The sequence below is a fragment of the Sinohyriopsis cumingii genome, chromosome 7, assembly GCF_028554795.1.
Source record: "Sinohyriopsis cumingii isolate HCF-2022 chromosome 7, ASM2855479v2, whole genome shotgun sequence".
NCBI lineage: Eukaryota > Metazoa > Mollusca > Bivalvia > Unionida > Unionidae > Sinohyriopsis > Sinohyriopsis cumingii.
In genome coordinates this window covers 106,553,617-106,574,141 of record NC_142967.1, presented here as the reverse complement: position 1 = coordinate 106,574,141, position 20,525 = coordinate 106,553,617, and the positions used below count along the sequence as shown (strand labels likewise).

General features: G+C 34.2%; 1 protein-coding gene across 2 annotated transcripts in view; it reads left to right on the top strand.

The window, feature by feature from the left end:
• Positions 1–16,925, top strand: part of LOC149795894 (uncharacterized) — a 49,227-nt gene extending 32,302 nt beyond the window's left edge. For both annotated transcript variants that reach the window (XM_089965810.1, XM_089965811.1), the window contains 5 exons: positions 2,833–3,204; positions 8,513–8,611; positions 9,041–9,340; positions 9,957–10,137; positions 14,653–16,925. In XM_089965810.1, coding sequence (XP_089821936.1) covers positions 2,833–3,204; positions 8,513–8,611; positions 9,041–9,340; positions 9,957–10,137; positions 14,653–14,782 — 1,082 coding nt within the window. In that variant the 3' untranslated portion in view covers positions 14,783–16,925. The remainder of the gene's footprint in view (positions 1–2,832; positions 3,205–8,512; positions 8,612–9,040; positions 9,341–9,956; positions 10,138–14,652) is intronic.
• Positions 16,926–20,525: the final 3,600 nt, after the last annotated feature.

Sequence of the window (20,525 nt, the reverse complement as noted above, 5' to 3'; positions counted from 1 at the left end):
CTTAATTTCAATTACCTTTAAAAGTCAAAAAAAGTCTGCATAAAATAAATTTTCAAAAACCAAAACTAATACATGTTGTGAAATTTGTACTGTATCCGTTCTTTAGACATCATCTGACTTTGGTTTCTTGTGAAGTTTGTGAATAGAGATTGATTTACATAATAAAAGTATGCATGGTACAAATTTAGTGAACGATGTACGCGATTTCTAAACCTTCTCTTGACACAAATTTGACAGAAGTGTAAATTTCCTCATGATTGATGTAACAGTTGTGTGATTTTCATAGCTCTTTATTTTTTTTTAAAAATACCATGGAGTAGGTTGTTGTCCTAAACTGTATTTGCTATACATAGTTGTTTTTAGATGTCATTCATATTATTCAGTTATCTCTTCTTCGCTGATGCTATTTGTTACCCTGCTGGTGCGTTATTTGCAAAGCAGCGCCTTCTGCCGTTTTGTTTTTAAAATATATTCAACTTTGTATGCGTCACCTTTTTGAGATGGAACTGGAATAAATGGTTTGTATTTTGAACTTCTAAATGTTTCGCCGATTTAATATTTAAAAGTTCAAGATGTATCAGTTATAAAGTGACCTAAAATATTAACCCAATCTTTGATCATTATTTAAAACGATCAGAGATATAACAAATGATCTGTACGAAATGTTGCTGTCTCGCTCATTTACAAAATGTTCAACCTATTTACTGCTTTCACATTAAACAAAGATTACCATATTCTAGTCATTGAAATTCTGTTACATCTTTCTACTGTGCACGCATTTGTAACTCAGTACGTTGAAACGTATTCAATGTTTCCATTTCCAGCAAAGTCTTGTAATTTATATTGCAAAATTATATTCATTAACTCTTTCAGCCTTTCACTATTTAAATAATTATCTACAAGCATCATTAAATGTTATTTTCATTTTTTATTGTTGATTCGTTTTAGCCACACACAAAAAACTAATTTGAAAAGATATTTATCACTGTCCTTCTCGTTTCTTAATGATCCCGATTTTATGATTCTGACAACTCGATACGATCTAGCAACATAGATGGCGTTGCAATGACAATGATATATCCGTCAGTTATTTAACACAGCTTAACAAAATGCAGGGAACAATTTTGCCTGAAAAACCGTCTTTAGTCGTCCATCTACAGGAGGTACTTTCTGCAACAGTTTATTTTTGATCGTTTGAAACTGATGAATAATTTCATGTTTATGCAACGTTTGTCGATTTCAATTGTTGATTGTAAACCTACTTGATCATATAGTGAGTAACTATGTATTATTTATATTTAAAAAACGTTTTCTCCATAAATTTTCTGAATCAATGAAGACTTTAAAAGTTTACGAGCTTTTGAGATTGTACTGTAATTTTGGCCGTATAAATACACCAGTATCAATACTTCATTTCTTCCATCTTCATACTGCATTTCAAACCTCTTGCAGCTGAGATCAATTTTGTTACGTATATTCTGTAAATCTTCATTTTTTTCTGCAAAATTACAACATTTCTTATTCGATTTATCATATCAACACATCCACGTATTCGCTCGCTTCATTAGCTGCACTCTTCTCAATAATCAACCTCTTTGATAAAGTAATATACAAATGGAGACAAATGGAGTTATGGGTTTTCAGTGTTATCCACTTCTTTTTCTTCTTATTCTGTTTTTATTTATTACTGTCCACCTTATACACTGTAAGCTCGGGCATCGCACGTGTCAGTCAAGGCGCATGGCGTAAAATATTCTCAATAGTGTCCTTGGCAATGGGCTAAGGTTCAATGCATTCCTCACTGTTATAAACTATGACAGCGTTAACTGAATTATGCTTAACAGTTCTCTGTACGCACCTGTTCGAGCTTCGGGCTCTGCCAATATTGGCATGTGGGAAAGAAAGCTGCCAGTAGCTTTATGTGTGTCAGTGGTTCTTACAGGTTTTTTCCCTTATTCTCCCTCCACCAGTTATACTAGTTGCCATATATAGCCTATCTTGTGCTGAGAAATTTCGTTAAACCTAAAACGACAACAACAATTGAACAAGTTCAACGTTATTCAATTTATTTATAGTTATATTTTTTTTAACAGAATCAACGAATGGGTGGCCAGAGACAGAAGAGACATTTCCTTCAGATATCATCTGAAGTCCTTTGTTGTGTATGGTTTAAAAGGATAATTTGAAAACTTGTCATTGATATTACAAGGCGAACTGCTTAGTTGCGTTTTATTACAATGTTTTACGAAATGGGAAAATGGTTGACCATGTATAGTAAATATTGATGAGATTAATTTCAGGATATCACTTTCTGCCACTGCTAATGCTAAATAGCAAAATTTTCTCCACGGCTAACATATATCCCTCGTATGTTTTAGATTAAGACATCATCCTCGATTTTTGAGTAAAGTAAAACCACAATTATCGAACAAAAGCTTTGTCTTGCTATATCTAATTTGGTCAAGAAAACACACGTTATAAAGCTGATCATATAGAGGTTGGGTAACCAAAACAATTATCCAACAAAAGCTTTGTCTCGCTATGTCTAATTTGGTCAAGAAAACACACGTTATAAAGCTGATCATATAGAGGTTGGGTAACCAAAACGATTTTCCTCAGCCAAAGTTAACAAGACAGATATCAAATATATCAGTGGTGAATAATTTACCGCCATATACCTAATTAGGTGATAAAGACCGTATCATTTAAGACGAAAAATGCACGTTAAAGCAGTCATAATTATCAAATGTGCAAAAATATATCACGATTCGTCAGCAATAATATATTGTATCATTTCGGAGAAAATATTAAAAATAATTTCTCTCTTTTTAGACCATCGAAAAGCATCTGGTTTGTACGTCCGAACCGATCAGAAAGGAATATCTCTGACTACTTCTGGACAAGTCCCATTTCCTTTCTTCGATGCTGATAGCAGACCTTTTCATTTTAGTGCAGAGAATCACGGTGCGAACAGGACATCTACAAGTCGTCAGGCCAGCTTGGAACAGAGAGATTTGGAAAGAGGATCTGGGTTAATGGCTAGACAATCTGTGTCAGTTCCTAATGAAAGCCGTCTTTTATCCGAGACGGATCAGCAAGTGTCGTTAACACATCCTAGTCAAGTCACTCTAGGATATCCTATACAGGAAACAACATTTCAAGAAAATGAGTGTCGTCGTTACAAAATGAACGCCCAGCCAAGAGGTAAGAAATTTAATTAGGCATATATTCAATAAGTAGGCAATTCCTGATAGTGTTGCTGTTGTTGTTGTTCTAGGGTTTTCGGCCACTCGGGGCCCCTGCAATTCCTGATTTTGTTGTTGTTGTTGTTGTTCTAAGGGGTCCTTGCAATTCCTGACAAAGAATTTCTCCAGGTGATGGCTTAATTGTTAGCACATAAAATAAATGAAGTGCAAGAAAAGTAAACATGTTTCTTTTATTTAGTTATCATATTCGTGGACAACTAAGCAGATGCAAGACTATTAAACAATTAAGGTACACAGCAAGAAGCATGAGGATATATAAATATGCTATTTTATCAGTTTTTCAGAGTTTATCAAAAGAGGTCAAGCATCTTATTACAACAAAAAAATTCAAATATGAAATAAATCTGTCATATTTTTTTTGTATTTCAAAGCATGACCATCACCAAATTGCAAGAATGAAGGGGTCAAATAACATTTTAATTGCCCGGCATATTTCGGCATATTTAGGTGTTTGCCTTGCACTTACGATGTACTTCTCCAGTTTGAAATATCTACAAATAATTAGATCATAGTTTTAAATTTAAAACATTCTTTCAAAAGTGGTTGGGTTTGAGATTAACGTACACGTCCTTAGCTACTAAAGTGGGGAAATCACGAGCATTCGAAAATCTGTTTGTACGAAAATTCTCATATCAATATTCCCTTTTTGTTAATATTTTTAGCGGCGTATTCCCACTATAGGCGATTTACATGGAGGATGTCTACCCTTTTTAGTGTATATAAGGAATATTTTACGAGTGATGTGGAAACGTTGTATTGTCCACAAGAGGTAATACAAAGTGTTTCCGCTTCACGGGTGATTTTTTTTTAATCTACTCAGAAACATAGAATTTCTTTATATTATATATTTTAAGACAAAATCGTTCGATTTGTTTCTCCATGTTGTGGCAATGCGATTAACGGCTATATTGTTATACAGGTTTTCTCTGCAGCATGGATCACAATTAAAAAAAATGGTCAATGAAAACTCAAAAGATGATAGTTATATGTCCCAAAGATGAATTATATAAGCGGTTGAAATCTCTGAGTGATATTTATTAGGTACAAATAATATTTATCGGGTACAAATAATATTTATCGGGTATAAATACTTTGCTTCTAATTGATGTAACAAAAGTGTTGCAAATTTACGAAGCCTATAAAACCAACAAAACCTAAGCATAATTGCTCTGAGCGAAATCCATCTTGTAAAAGCAGCATGAGTGATGGTGCAAATGTACAGCCATGCAATTAAGATTTTAAAGAAAATGCACGTGCTATGATTGTCTCTACAACAGGATAAAAGCAATGGAAAAAAAATTGTGAGAAAACAACACATATTACTTCAGATAAAAAGAAATCAAATTTCAAATGAAAACGAATGAATTTGTAAATGATCGGTCTTGTTAAGAATAGTTTTATTTAGAAAAGCATAAATGTATTAGAAAATTTCGAATATAGAAGATCAGTATAACATATAGAAACCGATATATTAGAATAAATTATGATTTTATGTCGAATGGAACTCTTCAAGCATAAAATATCTGCTCAGCAAAGAAAGACTAACATATTATGATAATGGTGGTCTACATTGTTATTCTAACGACACGTAATTAAAGTTTGGCTTCCGATTGTTCCTGAAGATTCAGATAGCTCCCTAACAAAATTATAGGAGGGGAAACTGTCAGATTGAAAGATAATAATGGTCAGAACATTATGTACTCATTTCGGAAGGTGTTATTCTTTTGCGATGCACCAAGGTTTACACCCGTGGAGTGGGAATGTTTGCCACGTTATCAATGTCTTGCTTTGCTAAATTAACCAAAACTCAATATAGAAAATTACACCCGTAAAATTTTACATTCTGGATATAAAATTACACATAACATTATAATAGCAACCTCATACAATTCTAGAATTTAAGTCTTTTAAAACAGAATGCACAACAACAAAAATCAAGTATCGCATGAGCCGAAAATAACCAAAATATACTTAAAATTAAGACAGAAACTAATATTTCTAACTATTGCTATATTTTACAATTCACACGACAGAAATAAAGTTCACATTGTCTTCATACACTCGATTAATGCATTGTAGCATGACAGAAAAGAGTCCAAAATGCAAAAGTAATAGATTTCATAATGTAGTAAATGTAGGTGTTTCTTACTTGTAAGGAAGAGACATAACTCCGTATTTGCTTCCCTATGCATTTGGGCGTCTAATTATACAAAACCTGACTTTTGGAATGTGTTAAGTCTTGTTCTAAAAGAAGATGCAAGTTAAAGCAAATGGACGCAACATTTAGCTGTAGAGTTACGAGACTGATGTATAACGCATTTCGAGTCCAAAAATGGTCAGCTGGTAAAGTGAATCTTACGTCACCTGACCTTGAGATTTCAAAAGCATACTAAGTTGAGTTGAATACTATGAGTTGGAACTCCAAACTCGAGTCAAGACATTAGTTTCGATTTTTTTTTCTTCATTTGCGGATCTCGAATAAATTGGAGTCAAGTTACTGAATCGCGTTAGAAGTAAACTTCAAATTGAAGCATATATGGCAACAGTGGCTAGATTTTATTGTTCACGACCTTCCCAAGACTAATATATGTTTCCAACTTACTGACGTAAGTTGTGGAAGAACTTTCAAACTTACGCAAAACTAACTCGATGCTTATGTTTTGTCATGCAGCAGCTTGCCATATAATGCTACTTCAATTACTAATGTCGAATATAAGCAGAATCAGTGTGACATATATGAATAAAGAGACCTTGTTTTTATTACAAATGTATATATTCATTTTAAAGCAGAGAAATATACATCAAATTATCAACATACTGAGAGTTTATCCACTATTTATAGAGTTAGTTTCGTAAATTCCTATTTCCTAAAATGACTCGGTCTGTTTGTAAACGGTATAATGTGGGCAAAATTTCAGTTTTAAGTCCAATATCTAAACCGAAATTCGCAAGTAAAATGTTCATCTCCTTAAGTAATGAAAATTTGTAGTTAAAATTCTTCGTATCAGACTTTATTCACTACGAAACTTTTTACATCATTTTCGTAGATGAAATTTCCTTTTCAAATGAGTTAATGTATCATCTCTTTCACTATTCTGATAATTTCAATCTAGCCCTTTAGCCTTTACTCTACGGGCTCATTCATGACAAGTTTATCATTTTCAATATTGACTGTTTATATGCACAAAAAAGTATTCTGGTAAACAAAGCACGGATTGCTGGGTATTGAAATAAATCAGAAACAACCCTGCTAAGAACATGGCGTCGCGACTGAAATACACCCACAACTCCATGCTTCAAATCACATTAATTCATTTGATAATATGAAATATGATTAGTAATGACTAACGTACCGTAATAAATGGATGTAATCTTTGACTGTTTGTACGGGTAAAATTATATATGACAATCTATTATTGTTTTACAAAACACGCGAAAGGGTAGCAAGTATTTCGATGTGTTAGGGGCCATCTGAAAATGGATATGCGCTACTAAAATGGCGTGGTATGACTGTGATGTGATTTTGATTTTTAACGTAGCTTTAACGATTTTTCAGTCATATCGCTACGATGTCTGCAATGTGGCAGTTTACAGTGATGTCTAGCACTGGGGCATCATGCCGCAGACATGTAGCATGATGTCCCACCCAGTCACATTATCCTGACACCAGGCCGACCAGTCCTAACACTAACCTCTTAATGCTGAACACCAAGCGAGGCAGCTGTTAGTACCATTTTTTAAGTCTCTGGTATGACTCGGCCGGGGATCGAACCCACGACCTCCCGCATCCGAGTCGGACGCTCTAACCACTAGGCCACCGTAACCTCTTAATGCTGAGCGCCTAGTGAGGCAATTGTTACTACCATTTTTATAAGTCTTTGTTATGACGCGGTCGGTGTTCGAACCAGTCACCTTCCGCATCCAAAGGGGACGCTCTAATCACTTGCCACCTGAGCTGTCTGAAAATACCAGGACTTGTTAAAGGCAGTCTGAATGGAAACCATTAAGAGTCTCGTTTCCTTCAAACCTGAAATTTATTCTTAAAAAATTCTCCCCTCCCTTTTTAAAGTCAATCTTTTCGTCTGATGATACAATAGGACTCTTAAACTTCCGTGGAATGTAAACCTTATTAAAACCTTTTAATTAAAGGTTTTGTGATAAGAATGTTTTGTCTGTCTCCATAATATTTATTTTAGACCCTTTACTTGACGGATAGAATATAGACCTTTGTCTCTTTTTTTTTTTTTTTTGCCTTCTTTTGATACATTTCATAATCATAAGCTTCGGCTTTATCTGCATAATATTCCAAGCTAGTTACCAAATCGCCTTAATAATTATCTTTACATTACAACAGATAAATGTGCTTAAGCATCTAAATGTGTTTGACTGTTTTCCTATTAAATACATCACCACAAGGTCATGTCATACTTCTCGGACTAAAAAACAGAGCGAAAGGAGTGTTTTTGTATGAAAAACTCACAGATACCACACGTATTTTCCTACTTTGTTCAATACAGGGATTTTGTTCCACAACCTCCGCAATTAGTACTTTTTTGGAATTAAAAAAGATCACTCAAAGTTACATTCTCAGTTCATGAAATACCATCTTTCATTGGATGACATAATTATTCAATTTAGTCATTTATTACTTAATAAAGGGATTTTCCATTGAACTATTCATGTTTTATACATTTGTGGGAATGAAGTTTGTATAAATGTATATTTTATCAGTTGCAATTATAGTTTATAGTATTGTTACTGGAGTCATTGTCAGTAAATGTTCCTCTCTTGATTGTGTTGTGCTTTCCTTTACTAGTTTATTAAACTATCTTTTATCTTCGTTCTTTCTTGCGAATGATAATGATAGGTATTTAAGTTGTATCTTCCAATTTCGTCTAAGAATGTTGATTTTTAGTATTTCCTGCATCATTCCTATTACAACAGACTCATATCTTTGTTCATAATTAAAATCGATGTATGAGTAAATAATGCGGAAAATATTCTAAAATCAAAATTGGAGGGTTTTGTGACTGTCTTACAAAAAAGGTTAAAAAAGCAGGTAAACATTTTGATTTTTGGCGTGGAAAGGGCGATCTTCTTGAAAATGACCCCAGCAATGGAGAAGTGACCGAACAAATTGTTATCATCTGCGTGACAACTAACAACATGTAACATACAATCCTACTTTAAAATTAACTACCGCTACTTCTCTTTTATGTTCTAAAAATTCTTTTATTTTTTGGCAGGTATTTGCCTGATCATTAGCAACCGTGAATTTGTAAATGTCCCCCATAATGCACAAGGAGAGGATCTAGGTTCCAGGGACGGCACGGAAATAGATTCAGGTATACTATACTTAAAGGTACACTTTTAGGTGGCTTAAGAACTCAGTGGGACATACATTATCAACGCCTTGGGATGACGTCATAACCAATTGTAAAACCCACAAACATACGAATCAATCACAGATAAAACACACACACACACACACACACACACAAACACACACACACACACACACACACAACTAAAATGAATATTTTCAAACTTTGCATGAATTTGTTTTACATTCAGACCTAATTTAAAGTAAAATAAATAATAACAATTACTGTGTATAGCATTTTCAATGTTCTGCGATCGACAAATTGATAATCACAAGTCAAGACAGATCGACAGATAGATTACGGCTAAATAGATATCAACGCATACAGAAAGAGAGAGAGAGAGAGAGAGAGGTATTGATTGTCGTTTTATTATCCTTATCTTCACTTCAGAGCAACTGGCAGATATCTTTGGAAGATTGCACTTTATAGTGGAGAAAAAAGAAAATTTGAAAGATAATGAAATGACTCGTGCGCTCATGGATATTGCTTACACTGATCACGACAAGTACGACTGTTTTGTGTGCTGCATTCTTTCCCATGGAGCCCAGGGTAAAGTGTACGGAAGCAACGGCATCGCAGTCGAAATCGGACAGCTGACCTCGTTCGTACAGCCCAACTTATGTCCTACCCTGAGAGATAAACCAAAATTATTTTTCATACAGGCATGCCAAGGACCTCGCACTGATCAAGGTTAGTACAGAGTAGAGAAAAGATTCCGGCCTATAATTACATTTCGATATCCATGAATGTAAACAGCTAAAAGACCCATATATGTACCATACTTGTCTATGCAGGAACGGATTTAGGAGATGCGGGCATTTTTGGCGGGGCCCCCAGATTTACGCGCGGTACGCCCCTGTGACCACGGAATTTGGAAATAAACTTGTTAGCATGTTTCATATGATATCGAACTTAAAATTTTCTTCCATCGCTTTCAAATTACTTTCTCCCCATAGATATATTTTTAAAAATTACTAACGCGCGGGGCCCATGTGAGTGTGATTAGGCCCAATCGGACTAAGGCCGGCCCTGTGTCTGTATTGTTCTCAACATTAAATACAGTGATTTTGCATGTACTATTGCATATATATATATATATATATATATATATATATATATATATATATATATATATATATATATATATATATATATATATATATATATATATATATATATTTACGTGAATAGCATGTTTGTGTTTGAAATCCATAAAAAAGTCATCTGTTTCTGAATGAATGTTCTTCCTATAAACCATATTAGTGTGCGAGAAAATAGTCATTCATTATTTACATTCATCTTATAGGTTTCGAGATAGAAGCAGATGCCGTGGTTGATAGAGAAAGTAGCACACGACTAATTCCAAACGAGGCTGATTTTCTCTTGGGTTACTCAACTGTATCAGGCTATGTCTCCTATCGACTTCCCAGAACAGGAAGTTTGTACATCGAAAAATTAGTGGACATGCTAAAGAGACACCACAAAGAGTTAAGTGGCTTCAATGTTTATTTTTTTCTGTATATTTAATAATAATAATAATAATAATAATAATAATATCATTATTATTATTAATACTATAATTAAAAATTATATAAATATATTATTATTATTATACATTGAAACGCAGTTTGTTATATATATATATATATATATATATATATATATATATATATATATATATATATATATATATATATATATATATATACCTAATGTCCCTCAGAGGCCTCAAGTATTTTCAAAAATTATAAAGTATTATCACTTATACCTTTATGCAGGAAATCCTCAGGCATCTACTCTCTCTCTCCCTTTCTCTCTCTCTCTCTCTCTCTCTCTCTCTCTCTCTGAAATATATTTTATATACATAAATATACGTTCATCAAGTAAATGATATTGCTAAACGTATTAGGCAACATGGATGATTAGACGTAACACTTACATGCAAACGCACGTGTTTTAAATGGTTTTACCTCTGAACCATTTTCCCAGAACAGATTATAAAAGTCAATGTAGTGACCGATATAGTTTGCATTAGAAGTAAGGACGTAACATTTATATTTATAACTGAGATTATAATTTTAAACCCTGTTTCATGTTGGAAGGGTTGCGCCAGTTTTTACTTTATTATTGTTTCTTTTTCTCTTTGTCTGTCGTTGATGCACGCTGTTTTTGACCTTAACACTCCAATATCTCTCACTGAAACACCATTTAACTCATTATTTAGCATTCTAATGTTTTGTGGGAAACCAAATATTTGATCCTTTGGATAGTTCTTATTGCCATAGATCTTGATTTAATCCTTCGTGTGACTGTGAACTTGGATAATCAAAGTAGGTATGCCTTATAAGTGGTCTAATTCTATGACGTATTTATTTTACGCTTCTTGTTGCAAAATTTGTATATCAGCCATTTGAATTAATCTATCTCTGTTACTCCATGAATATTGGTTTTGCTAAAAAAAATTGTTATGAAGAATAATTAGTGGTATGTAATGGCAATAATTGCATTCCCTCGAACATTATAAGCATTTCTGTCTAATAAAAGTTTCATTTTTAACTCTCCATGTTGTAACTTTTATCCTTGTTCTGTCCGTTTAACAAACACATTTTGAAAACGTCTGGCATATAATCCTTTGCTGCTCATTGATTCACTGTTGTAGCTAGTTCAATGTAAGATTTTAATGATATTTTTGATGAAAACGAGATAAATCCTTTTGAGCTTTAAAACCTATTGTATGTATAAAAAAATAGATCTCCATATTGAATAAAAGAAATCTCTTTGTTTCATAATGCACATAGAAGCTGATTTTTACATATGGCTTTTGCATCGTTTTAATTCTTTATCACCGTCTTTTGTAACTTGGATATTTTTTAGAACATAGAATTAAGTTCTGTGGAGCTTGGGGTTCATCCACAAAATGTTCATTCAGAACAATGTCTGTGATGCAGCCAGTAACATGGTATCCTGATAATGCAATTATTTTTCCACCCATCCAATTTGTTTTTCCACCCATCCAATTTGTCCATATATTTCCCATCTAAACATTTTACCGCAATGTACTGACTCAAGGCCCACTATTGAGGTTACTTGTACCTAGGTTTTGTTAGTCTTGACCTTACTCTTTCATACACAATTTCTGTTTGATCAGATTTGCCTAAATACCCTAAATACACGATCGATGTGGTATAATGCTAATTCCACTTCTTATTCCACCCGTAATTATTGCAAACATGCAATCGCATTGTGAAAGTTCAAGATCAATACCCGATGTCTTTAATCTTGTATCATAAATTGGTCCTGGTGTACTATTTGGGAATGTCCAGTCTGCTATTATTTAAACAGGTATACCCGAATTCTCCCAAATGTTAAGTCTATATCTATATTTTTTCTTCTTTTTAAAAAGTATGTCTTGATGAGCCCATGGTTGTTATAACTGGTCAAGTTATCAATTAAAATAGGTAACTTTTTGTTTGTAACTCGTATTGCATTCGTTGTTTTGATGGACCTGTGTACTTCACCATTAAGTGACGATGATCACAAACTCTGTTTCCGATTATTTCTCACTCAGACGTTAACATGATTGTTAAATTAAATTACAATTTTTATTCAGAAGTAGGTGTTGACAGTTTTGCCTATCTTGCCTGTAAAAGAGTATAATTTGTTGTTCAAATTCTTCGGCCATAACTTCTATATTTGCCATCTGATAGAAAGTTGCCTGTAAATAACTTTTGTTTATATCAACTTCTGCAAACTGTTCAAAAGGCCTTTCTTTATTGCTTGCAAAAAAAAAAGTGGTACGTCGTTAATCAGATAAGAAGACACGTCTTTGAAATACTGCAAACAAATCCCTTAACGCGCACTTAGTTGTGGAATATAATAATATAGAGTATATTTTTCTACCGTATTATTACAAGTGTTTGATTTACAAGTTATATAACATTAATGTAACAAAGAATTCATGAACAAAGTGTCGCCCCACTTGTAAATCACTTACAGCAATGAGTGCGTTTTCGAGTACTGATGAGTGAGGTCTTGACAGCCTGTAGTGTAGTTTTCATACAATAGCGCAAATAGCATTTAATCAAAACTGTTAACTGTATTTATAGGTTACTGCATTTGTATGGGAAAATATGAACGAGTTTTTTGGATGGAAATACTGCACGACCTTGGGAGTGAAGTATATCCATCCGACAAAACGAGTTCATATTTTCCCATACAAATAGAGTAACATTGTATTATATGCTTATTTTCTGTTTCTACCTAAGGCTTCATTATATAAACAAAAATACACTACAAGAAACAAAGCAACTGAATGTATGCCGCATTCCAAACTAAATATAACACAAACGCAGATTCATCGTTACACAACAATAACACTATTAATATGCACATAAATCCGAACAAATATATTCGAACTTAGTCGCGAGTTATACATAAAATCTCGTGTCTACTTAATATTGAAATATGGAGTCATATTGTCAATGAATGCGCATTGCGACAACTTTTCCATTTGATCTGGAATGAATAGAGTTTGGTATTTTTGTTAATTCTACGAAATTTCGTGATTATGGACTAGATTTATCTGTGACAATTCCACATGAAATACATCGGGTTGAAGTTGCGAGGGAGAAGCGTGTTGACATCTGCAGATGTGTTTCTGTATCTATCACTGAATGTTTGAAATCATAATGTGGGTAAAATATGAAGTCTTTCAATTGCAATTATCAATGCTTATTTCATTTTGAGTGCACTTGGAATATATTCTAAATTGTAGTAGAATTTCGAAATATGTCATCATGATTGAGAACCTATGACATGGCTCATGTAATTCGGATTTGCAGAACTATGAAAGTACATTTTGAGGAAATTCAGGATGTAGAACTATAAGTATATTTTTGCCATTCGTATTACCAGCTAAAGAAGACGGCTTATGTCTTGTCACTTGCATGTTATTTGTAAGGACCCTGTCTGGCATCAATAGCTGGTCTAAATCCGAAACACTGTATCATAAAATTTAACGCGGAATGTGCCAAAGCAGCTGGTATGTGACAGTCAACGAAACATCTGCTTTAGTTCATTTAGAAACAAATTTAATCAACTAAAGCGCAAAACGCATACTACGCGAGTGTACATGATTTGTTACAAATCAAAAGTTCTGGCGTCTGCGTCTATTGTTTGTTTACAATAGAAAGTAGTTCCTGTATGCCTCTGAATGCAATATGAATTGCACGCGAGTTCAATCTCGTAAAATATTGCACGATTCTGGCAATGTAAAGTTAACGGAGAAAAAAAAAATGAGCCTATAATAAATTGTATTACAATGACAGAAAGAATGTATCCATATATTGCAGACACATGCTTATATGCTATCAAAAACTGCTGTAAAAAGAGATATATGGACAGAGAGCTCAAATGGATGAAAATTTAGTCAATAATTTCAAGATACGGATGGTTATAAAAGCAAAGTTTGAGAAATTTGTATTTAATTCATTCAAAACTATTTAAGCCTTAACTTTTTTATTGCAAAATAGCTATTTATCTTTTAAAATCTGATCAGCGAAGTTAGATTTACGTTGTTTCACAAAGGGGCTTTTTGAGAGAAAAAAATCCGGTAGTCGTCGTGGATATAATTTATATGTTTTACGTAACATTCATATCAGTTTGAGTTGTATGCATTCTGTAAAATAGGAGATAACGATATTATTAGGGATCACAGTGGAGAAAATGTTAAACGTAAAACACAATGCAATCTGTTTTACATACCATTTATATGCACACTTTAGCCAGTTTTTCTGTAGTGATTAAAATTGGTTGATCTCTCATGGTGTGTATTAAAATCATCCTTGTCGTCTTCCTTAAAGTGATAACGCAAACGTTCTAGAAAATACAAGTGATTGAAGTTTACCTTATGACGCATGGAAAATGCAATTTCGTTCTTTCAGAGATTAGCTGTTATAGAATATTGATGCGCAAAACTTTATATGTGGTTGCTTCCTTTGCAGGATGGACCTGTTGAGTATCCTTACAGCAGTGAACGATGAAGTGAGTAAAGTGGACATTGTATATCAAGGTGTGCATGTAAAGCAAATGCCCCAAAAGGTCTCCACTCTCCGCAGAGGACTCTATTTCTAGTGAAGAACTCGAAATTGCCGGGGAATACACCATGTTGACGACTGACTCAGAAAACATGTCTTAAATGTGTGTCATTTGCAACAGTACCTCTTATTTTTCTCTGTATGATGTGTGAGCGGCGAGTGTAGAAGTGTTTATGGAAACGAATGTTCAGCTCTGAATAACATGTTGTGGGGTTTGTACCCATATAAAGGGCGTGTGTGTGTGTGTGTGTGTGTGTGTGTGTGTGGTTCATCCCATATTTAGAAATCGAGTTCTTTGTGGAATGTGTATCCTTATTCAACAATCAAGTTCACACAGGAAAAGAGAACACAATATAAAAAAAATCCCAGGTATTCATGTACCGGTGCATGTGTGACTACAATTAAATATATTTAACTTTAGCAGTTAGCGAGTCCAGATCTGAGCTTCCTACTTTTCCAGACAAACAAAAAAAAAATGTCTTATTTCGTTGTGGTATTATATCTTGTTCATATTTTTCTGTCATACTTGTATTATCTTTGTGTATATATCATCATCATACCAAATGGCTTTTCGTAAGATTGTATGATTATTCGGTGTGTGACTCCATAGCTTGCAGTATAGTTACATATATCCTTCCTTCATCTGGGCAGCTAGGATCCGGAAGATCATTTTTTTCAACAGATTAGCTAATTTACAAAACTATAAAACAAAATCGAAATGTAAATTAACTCTGAGAAAAAGAGTACCGAAGCCATAGACGCTAAAAAATAAAATAATGTTTTAATTTACCATACAGTATATATTGCTGTATGAAATGAAAAATCTTTGATTTCTCAGCGCACCTCATAGCCCATCACACACACACACACACACACACACACACACACACACACACACACGCACGCATACACACACACATCTGTGATAATGCCACTCACTTTATTATAACATGCACTTGTACATAAATGTAAGTTTAAACAATTACTTTCAATTTTTTTATGCTGGCCAGTATCTCTACTCATCTGCCCCGAGTGGCCGAGTGGTCTAAAGCGCTCACCGTTACGGTGCACTGCCATCTCACCTCTGTCTGCGTGGGTTCGAGTCCAAGGCTCGGCGAGCGTGGGTACGTGGGAAAGCCTGCCAGTAGCTTCTCGTGGGTCGGTGGTTCTTCCCCGGGTTTTCCAGGGTTCTTCCTCCACCAGTTATACTGGCCGCCATGTATAGCCTATCTTGTGCTGAAAAATGGCGTTAAACCCTTAAACAACAACAACAACAATCTCTACTCATCTACGCTTGCTTCATAGTGTCGCCATTGGAAGTTGTTAATTCTGACAGGAATACCACAAATCGATAATGAAACCTACTTCATGTGTTATAATTTGGACTTGAAGTTCTTAAATTTTACCATGTAGGTGTAAGCCGTCGTTCCAAATTTTCTGAAGGTGAGCATTTGTGTCTCACGGATGTTGTAATTTTCGAGAGCTAACCCACGACTTTCATTTGGGTGGAAGCTGATAACTCCACAGGGTGGATCTTGTGGTGGAAGTTGATAACTACACAGGGTGGATCTTATGGTGGAAGCTGATAACTCCACAGGGTGGATCTTGTGGTGGAAGCTGATAACTCCACAGGGTGGATCTTGTGGTGGAAGCTGATAACTCTACAGGGTGGATCTTATGGTAGAAGCTGATAACTCCACAGGGTGGATCTTGTGGTGGAAGCTGATAACTCCACAGGGTGGATCTTGTGGTGGAAGCTGATAACTCCACAGGGTGGATCTTGTGGTGGAAGCTGATAACTCCACATGGTGGATCTTGTGGTGGAAGTTGATAACTCCGCAGGGTGGATCTTGTGGTGGAAGCTGATAACTCCACAGGGTGGATCTTGTGATGGAAGCTGATAACTCCACAGGGTGGATCTTGTGGTGGAAGCTGATGGTATTGCTTCATTTTCACTCATAACCGCTTCAAAATCGCTAGCAAGTACTCGGGCTAACACTTTGAGCTAGCGCATGAAGCGACACGTAAAATTCGTCACCGTGGCCTCCTGGCTTCGTCTGATTTCTTGGTTGCAAAAGTTAATTGTTTCTAAGAGTTACACAAATTAGGACCCTACAGTGTGATTTATTGTGAAAGTTTTCAGAGTAATTCAAGAAAAAGAATAAACCAAAGAAAACATGCCTCTTTGTCTAAATTCTTTTATACTTCTTCTGTATACCTAACTTAAGCTAAACACGCATATATATATATATATATATATATATATATATATATATATATATATATATATATATATATATATATATATATATATATATATATATATATATATATATATATTGGACCTGTTTGCTTAAAGCAAATTGATCGTGGTATGTTATTCAAATAAATGGTCCAAATAAAAAATGGTGATTTTCGTCGTCAGGTAAATTCGTTCAGTATTTACAAAATTAATGTTTGAGAAGTCTTTGTTAAATATTAACAACAATCTAAGAACAGCAAATTGTACAAGACCGTTTGGAGATTGACTTGTAGCCAACTGAAAATGTCAAGCAGCTGTACCCAGGATCAACCATATTTCACTCATTTATTTTGCCTAAATCTATGTATAAATGAAACTAGTTTGCAAATAAAATCTTCCAGCTGGTGATTTGACTTTTTATGATGGAGTGATTTATCTGTGTTTAGCAGGAGAGATTTGCTACTAATTTATCTGCTTTTCAAGTCTATATGCCAGGCACTCTTATATTGCATGCATATTATTCCAACTTCAAATTGTCGTAGTCTTCATTAGCTGACCTTCAGAGATTCATTACTGTATTTGCTAAATTCTTTATGAACGCCAATACCGATAGCAATGTTAAAAATTTTCATTGTCCATGGACTAAATCTGGACCGGTTTACATTTTCATTTTGTCTTTTGATTAATTATTAAGGCATAATTTAGGACAGATGAGATTCTCGATCTGACTTTCTTGAGTCAATGTTATGAAACATTAGTAAAGGAAAATCGCTGTACCATGCTTTTTGTAAATGACGTGTTGATTTGTGATCTTACTAAATAACTTCTTACATTGAATTGACATGCAATTAAGGTCGCTAAATCAATGTTTTCAGGACACTTTTCACACACGATTCAGATGCCAGATTTAATGAAAGAAGTGAAACAAACTGCATGTGATCGAATTGAGAATCCTCAAAATACAATTTCTTTGCCTACATAGTTATCTCCCACCGAACAATACATGTTCCATTTGTTTCAAAAACATGAAACTTCATTTACAAATTCAGTTACAATAAGCTTAATGCTTATTTGAAATATAAAAGGTTTTAAGAATATCTGAGACGTAATCACATGTATCAAATTATCACGACTCTTGAAATAAGGAACAGAATAGATTGAAAAGCAACTGGCTTTGCAAAATTCAACAAATAATTAATTTAGGTAACTAAAATACGAAGTGAAAAGGGAAAAAAGAATTTACAGTATTGCAAATTAAATCCCAAATAATTACATAGTTACTAATACGAGTCCTAATTAATAATTTTGAAACAGTGGTATTCCCAATAATTTTCAACGCTGAATGTGGGTTCGAGTCTCAGGTTCGGCCAGTGAGGGTATGTGAGAAAGTTTGCCAGTAGCTTCTCCTGGGTCGGTGGTACTTTCTGGGGTTTTCCAGGGTTCTTTCTCCACCATTTATACTGGCCATCATGTATAGCCTATCTTGTTCTGAAATGTAGCGTTAACCTGACAACACCACCAACAACAACAACTACGCACAGTCTAGGAGTCTGTAAACTGTAAACAGACACGTACTCTAAAAAGTACAACGAATACATATTTAAATCTTGCAGTTAAATGCGTTATGTTCAACTAACATGTCGTATATTATAACTATTATAGCTGCTAGTGACCCAATAATAGACGTGGCATTTTATTTTAAAATGAAATTCGATACTGTCCAAAGCTTAAATCAATCAACTTATTCGTACAGCCATCGAAAAAAACTGATTGTTACATACAATTGGTAAACATAAAGAGTCTTAATGCCACATAATTTATTGACTACATGTTATCTCAAAAGTATGAACGATTTGATCCCAATGTGTTTATTTATATCACCCATAAAATATATTAAATCACATTGTTTGTACAGTCTTTGGTTACATTGTGTTCACGCTACTAAAGGTTTTCCAGAAACACGATTACCTGATCAATTTATAACTTTAACGTGTCGCTAGAATTTGACCAATCAGAATTTGATTAATTGACACACCTAATTCGCGTAGGTGAATCTGTCATCTGACTGCCTGTATTTTCATGTAAGATTCTTCAAATTTTCTTATCTTTGGAGAGATTATTTCAGGATTATTGAGGCAAGTTTTATAGTTATTTACACTTTGGTCCCAGACTTTCATTTCGTTATCCGGAACGCAGATTTCTGGCTTAACGGAACAAATTAACGTTTAGAAATTCCGTTTCCGATGAAATCATTCCGGATGCAACCTGCACACGCCGGATCTTGTCGCACTAGTATTTAATCTCCACAGTCTGGCGAATATTTTTTGCATGTATAATAGTGAGACTAGAATGTTCTTAAAACTGTGACTAAGACGGTTGATTCTATCATTCTTGGTATTCATCAAAAACGTGTTTATTGTCGCTTAGTGTTGCTTTTTACATATTTTCTCTAATATTAGTCGCACAATATACAGAACGATCAACAATTTCATAAAATCAGGTATTCCTTGATCATTTCAGTATTTTAAGTCTGAATTATTGTTTTAAAGTCGATAGAAGAAAACTCATTTGAGGTGGTATTTTATTGTCACAATATGTAGCAAGCTCATACAATATTATCTAAAGCCAAAAGGAGATTTATAACAAAATACCGCAGACTTCGACTATGCTCCTCAAAGTCTCAAATTACTAAATTGTTGTGGAGAAAAAAAAGAAAAAAAAAAGGAAAGTAAAAGGAGGACTTACTGAAAAGCTTTGAAGCACTACTTTCCGGTTATTGATATGCAATATATGAATCAACTGTATTTTTGATGCTTGAATCTAATTATGTACAGTGAATATATTTTATTTCATTGATTTTAATGTTATGTTTTTGAGACAATGACAGGTTTGTCCACACTTAAATTCATGGAGACAGTTTTGCTTCCACAGATGGATTGTACTGGCTCTGTTATATATATGGCTTTAAGAGCGCTGGTATAAAGCAATTTGATATACCAACACTATAGTGTTTTTATATTCAATGATACAAAGTTGCTATTGACGGTCTTAAATGCCTTGGTTACGGAGCACACATATGTAATGTATTTAAGGCTTTGTTGATGTTGTTGTTTCTTAAACATATTATAAGGTTAAAAAAATTGATTATTATTTATTAAATATGAAGAAGGAAAAAAAAGAGAAGGAAACCCCCCCCCCCCCCTCTCTCTCTCTCTGTTGACCATCGTATCAAGATAAGGGCGAAACTCCATGAAAAGACGAGAAATAGAGGATTCCCACTTTTGTAATACCACAATAATGAGAGAGAGAGAGAGAGAGAGAGAGAGAGAGAGAGAGAGAGAGAGGACGGGATTTTATGATCGGTGGCAATGTTAATTAAAGCAGAATAATGACTTAGGTCAAATTTAAATGTATTAAAATAGTTTAATTACCTCATATTGGCTCGTCAGTTTGCTTAGATTCTATTCCATGGTAATTTCCATGCGCCGGCACGTCAATACATTGATGAGCGTTCAGTATTATGTTTAAAATGCTCTAC